The sequence below is a fragment of the Diplotaxodon limnothrissa genome, linkage group LG7 (genome assembly GCF_057381915.1).
Source record: "Diplotaxodon limnothrissa isolate DT_005_m linkage group LG7, D_limnothrissa_male_GT1.1, whole genome shotgun sequence".
Taxonomy (NCBI): Eukaryota; Metazoa; Chordata; class Actinopteri; order Cichliformes; family Cichlidae; genus Diplotaxodon; species Diplotaxodon limnothrissa.
This window is the reverse complement of record NC_140602.1, coordinates 47,790,429-47,794,644: the sequence shown is the minus strand read 5'-3', so window position 1 is coordinate 47,794,644 and position 4,216 is coordinate 47,790,429. Positions and strand designations below refer to the sequence as shown.

The 4,216-nt window shown below is 43.3% G+C and overlaps 1 protein-coding gene across 1 annotated transcript; it reads left to right on the top strand.

The window, feature by feature from the left end:
- Positions 1-2,812: 2,812 nt before the first annotated feature.
- Positions 2,813-3,697, top strand: hcar2 (hydroxycarboxylic acid receptor 2-). The gene has a single exon (XM_085357108.1). The coding sequence runs from the start codon at positions 2,813-2,815 to the stop codon at positions 3,695-3,697; it is 885 nt and encodes a 294-aa protein (XP_085213234.1).
- Positions 3,698-4,216: the final 519 nt, after the last annotated feature.

Genomic DNA, 4,216 nt, shown 5'->3' with positions numbered 1-4,216 from the left:
TCTGCCTCTGGCTTCATTTCAGTCAAAGGTGTTGGAGATCTTGTGAAAATCTACAGAATTATGAACACAGAAAAGTGCCGTCAAATTCTGATCCACTGTGCAATACCATCTGGAAAACGTTTTATTGGCAATGGCTTCATTTTTTAGCACGACAATGATCCCAAACACATAGCAAATGCAGTACAAATATAACTGGATAGAAAAACAGTGAAGCATTCGTGGATTGGCCTCCCCAGAGCCCAGACCTCATCATTATTGAAGCAGTGTGGGATCATGTGGACAGAGAACAGAACAAAAGGCATCCAACATCCAAAGAAGAGCTTTGAAGAAGCCTGGAAAACTATTCCAGAAAACTATTTAAACAAAATACAGGAAAGCTGCCTAAGAGAGTTCACGCTTTGTTAAAGAATGAATGTGATCCTTCTAACAAGTTGTTCCCAATTCACACTATTTTCTCCTAGAAAAAATTGTAAATAAAATACTTTATAAAGACGCTGCACTGTCATGGACTGCGAAACCTTGGCGGTCCAAACAATGTAACTCAGTGTGACGTTTAATGTCAAACTGCTCGCAGCCAGATGGTCATACGATGCAACAGATGTGGAAAATCACGCTGTTCCTGGACAGGTCTGTGTGCGCACAAGGAGGCTCGCCAAGTCTAACTTATACTCGAGTCACCGTCGACACCGACAACTGACACCGATGAGGGATATCAGTGTGATCATTATCTGCACAGGAACAGCATAGATATAAAGGATTATGCTCTACAATATGACCAAGGTAAGAGTCTTTGAACTTGATGAAAAACACTAATATTCATTTAAAAGTTATGTGAAGCCACAAAAAGTGTCTGGATTCAGAAAACAGCTGACATGTTGCTTTCATTGCCATCTGCTTTTGTTCTTTCTGATGATAGAGTATCAGAGCAAACCTGTGGAAATCTTCCATCTTTCATGAGGGAGAAACACCTCCTGTATACCTGACAACAACACACACACACACACACACTCAAACTCAAAGGTAAGCAAACCTCAGCAGGCACCTTGTAAAGCTGTTCAAACAACCCAAACCAATGAAACGCTATAAACGAGCAGGACGCCATGAAGGGACTGACAGAATGATTTACAGGCATTTACATATTCAGAGACTGTAAACTTCACAGCGGTCTTTTAAATTAATTGTGATTAGTTGCGAAAAGGTCAAAGGTCACCTGAGAGGTAATTCTGTAATCCTCCACATCAAAGGTCTCCATAGATCCTCAAAGCATTCATGGTGTAACTGTGAATCACTGCGTGAGGTGACGTGCAGTATTTCAGTAGGAATAGGGACGCGTCCCCCATTTGGCGTGCTTGATAACCCACCCGGTAGACATCACACCGTGAAACCTGACAGTCTCATGTAACCTGTTACACATGTTACACCAATCAGAAGTGATTTTTCTGGACTGTTGCATCAGTTGTTTACTGCCGATTTTCCGTCAGGCACCATTAGTTTGTTGCATCATTGCCAATCGCTGTGAATGGATGACGACTTGCCGCAACATCTGCTCCTCCCTTAATCTTTGTTTTAACCTGTTTTTTTTTTCCCTTTAGCTGTTTATTTCAAACCGCTTCAACTACCTTTCACCCATTTGAGAAATTACTTGCGTTAGTTTTGTCAGTGTTAATTTTAAAGGTGGTGCACGCGGGCCCAAAAAGACATCGTGGCATCCAGAGGGAAAGCCTCAGCCTCCACGCCCTCATCTCCACGCTGTGATTGGATGATCCCCGAAGTGTTGGCTCATGTTCCTTCATATGTTTCTTAATCATTTAGAGGTAAACAGGAGACACATGAATGATTCGTGGAGATTTTGGGCACCAGCCGCTTCAGGAAGACATTAATCAGGTGAGCACTCGGTAACTCCTGATCGCTAGATTACAGTAGAAACAGTTTTGCTTAAGTGTCTGCATCCTGTGTTAGCTCATAAGTCTTGGTGGCCATGTTTTCTTCATTGGCTAGCGCTGCAACCTTTATGAGCACTTTTGTTCTACATGAAATGGAGCTCTGTTCAGCTTAGGCTGCACATTTACATGCCACAAATAGAAATGGTGTGGTGCATGGAAACATGCACAAACCCACACACACAATTCCAGCAGCTGTTTCTTGAACGTTTGATAATATTATGCACAGTCTCGTCACAGCTCTGTGGGGGGGTGTAAAAACTTTGTATATGAGGTTGCGAGGCTATTGAGGGTGTCATACTTGAACAGTTAAAGGCAAAAGAGGCTGAAAGGTAAGACGATTTCTGTTCATAACAATATGAATAAAGGGTGAGAGGTGTATCATTACTGAATTAATCAGCTGTAACTCATTCTGTTTATGATATTTCTAACATTAGCCAGCTGTTATTAGTAAAAAAAAAAATTAAATAAGACTTCAGTTTTACTTGCAGCATCAGGATGTTCACTTGGGTATTGAAGAGGTTATTCTTCACGCGTTCATTTATCTCTGGCTCAAGTGTCAAAAATACAAAAATAGGTGCCGTGCTGCTGTAAATGCAAACGCATGTATTGTGACAGTATAACTCCCAATATAGCAACAAAATTAGCCACACATAACTTAAGCTTAAAGAGACACAGTAAAGTAAAATGTTAAAGCAGCAGTAGGATAGCAACAGCTCTATGTCAACTCGCCTCTACCAACCATCACCCTGAAACACTTCAATACTGTGTTCCTGCTTGACTCTTGATTCTAACGGGCCTTGCTGGCCTCTTATCTTACAGATCTTTGCACATCTTCTCAATACTTCCCTTTCTGATCTAGTTGAGAGGTCATGGAGGTTTTCTACATCAATTCGTCTCTGCTCTTCATCTCTCACAGACCGCTCAACTCCACTGCGGTTGAGAAGACAGTGTATGAGTCCTGCAGAAACATGCCTGCCGTACTTATCTGGTATCTGAGCCTGCAGTTCACTAACATGTTCCTAGGCATCCCAGCCAACATCACGGTGCTGTGGCTCATCCACAAGAACAAACGCGACTCTTCCACCTCTGACATCTTCATCCTTCATCTGGCAGTTCTGGACGTCCTCTTCTGTCTCATCCCTCCCCTGGAGCTCGTAAACCTCGTCTTCCTCACCACGACTACCAGCACCTGGTACGTCCTGCGCTTCTTCTACGGCATCAAAGACTCCTCGCCCCTCTTCCTTTCTTGCATCTGCCTGGACCGCTACATGGCCGTGGTCCACCCCATCATCTTCACTAAGCTCAAAGACCGTCTGCACAGGGCAGTCCTGGCCATTGTGGTCTGGCTGATCATTCTGGTCTACGCAGCTGCCAAATGCGCAGGAAACATCGTTAACTTCGACAAGGTTTTCACGGTGATGATCCTCGGAGCGTTCGCCTTCATGGTGTACTGCAACGTAGCGATCCTCTGGGTGCTGAGGCAGTCGCGGCCTGGCGGAGATGCCATGCATCCCGTGAAGAAGAAAGCCTTCAAGATGGTCCTCATTATCCTGGCCATCATAGTGTTCAACTACTTCCCACCTGTCGCACTCTTCCCGTTCAAAGAGTACTTTTCCCCCGATGTGTTTCGCTGCTATATTCACTACATCGCCTTCGGCTTGATGGACTTCAGCAGCACCATTCAGCCTGTGCTGTATCTGTCCAAGGAGGGGCTGCCATGGAGCATCACCTGCAGCCAGAGGAGCAACACTTAAATCCAGCGGGGCTACATGTATGTTGGATGTATTCGAACAAATGTACTGCTCCTGCTTGATTGCATGTTGAAAATTATGATTAATGAAACATTTACCAATGAGGTAAATAGATCTAAGCGCCCTACAAGACCCCAGAATTGTGAAGTTCTTGGTTTAATTAACAAGAAAGGTCAGACCTACAGATAGCTCTGAAATAATACATCTTTAAGGGCTGTGGGAAGTTATAAAAATCATTGTTATTTTACTAGATTTCATAGGATAATTAATAAAGGAATGAGTATCTTAGAGGTTAGTTAGTGACACCCTCAAACAGCAGTTACAGTGGGTGCTGTCAGTAGGTGTGCTGTGACACTTTATGTGATTTCACTCTGCCACTGTAACATTTTCTTTAATTCAATTTTTTAAAAGAAAACCATGCACACCTATTTCTTTATATATCTGATTAAATAAACATGCATGCCCTTTTCGTCCTCGCGTGTAGCCATGTCCTCAGTTTGAGTCGCAAACTACAAGGAATCT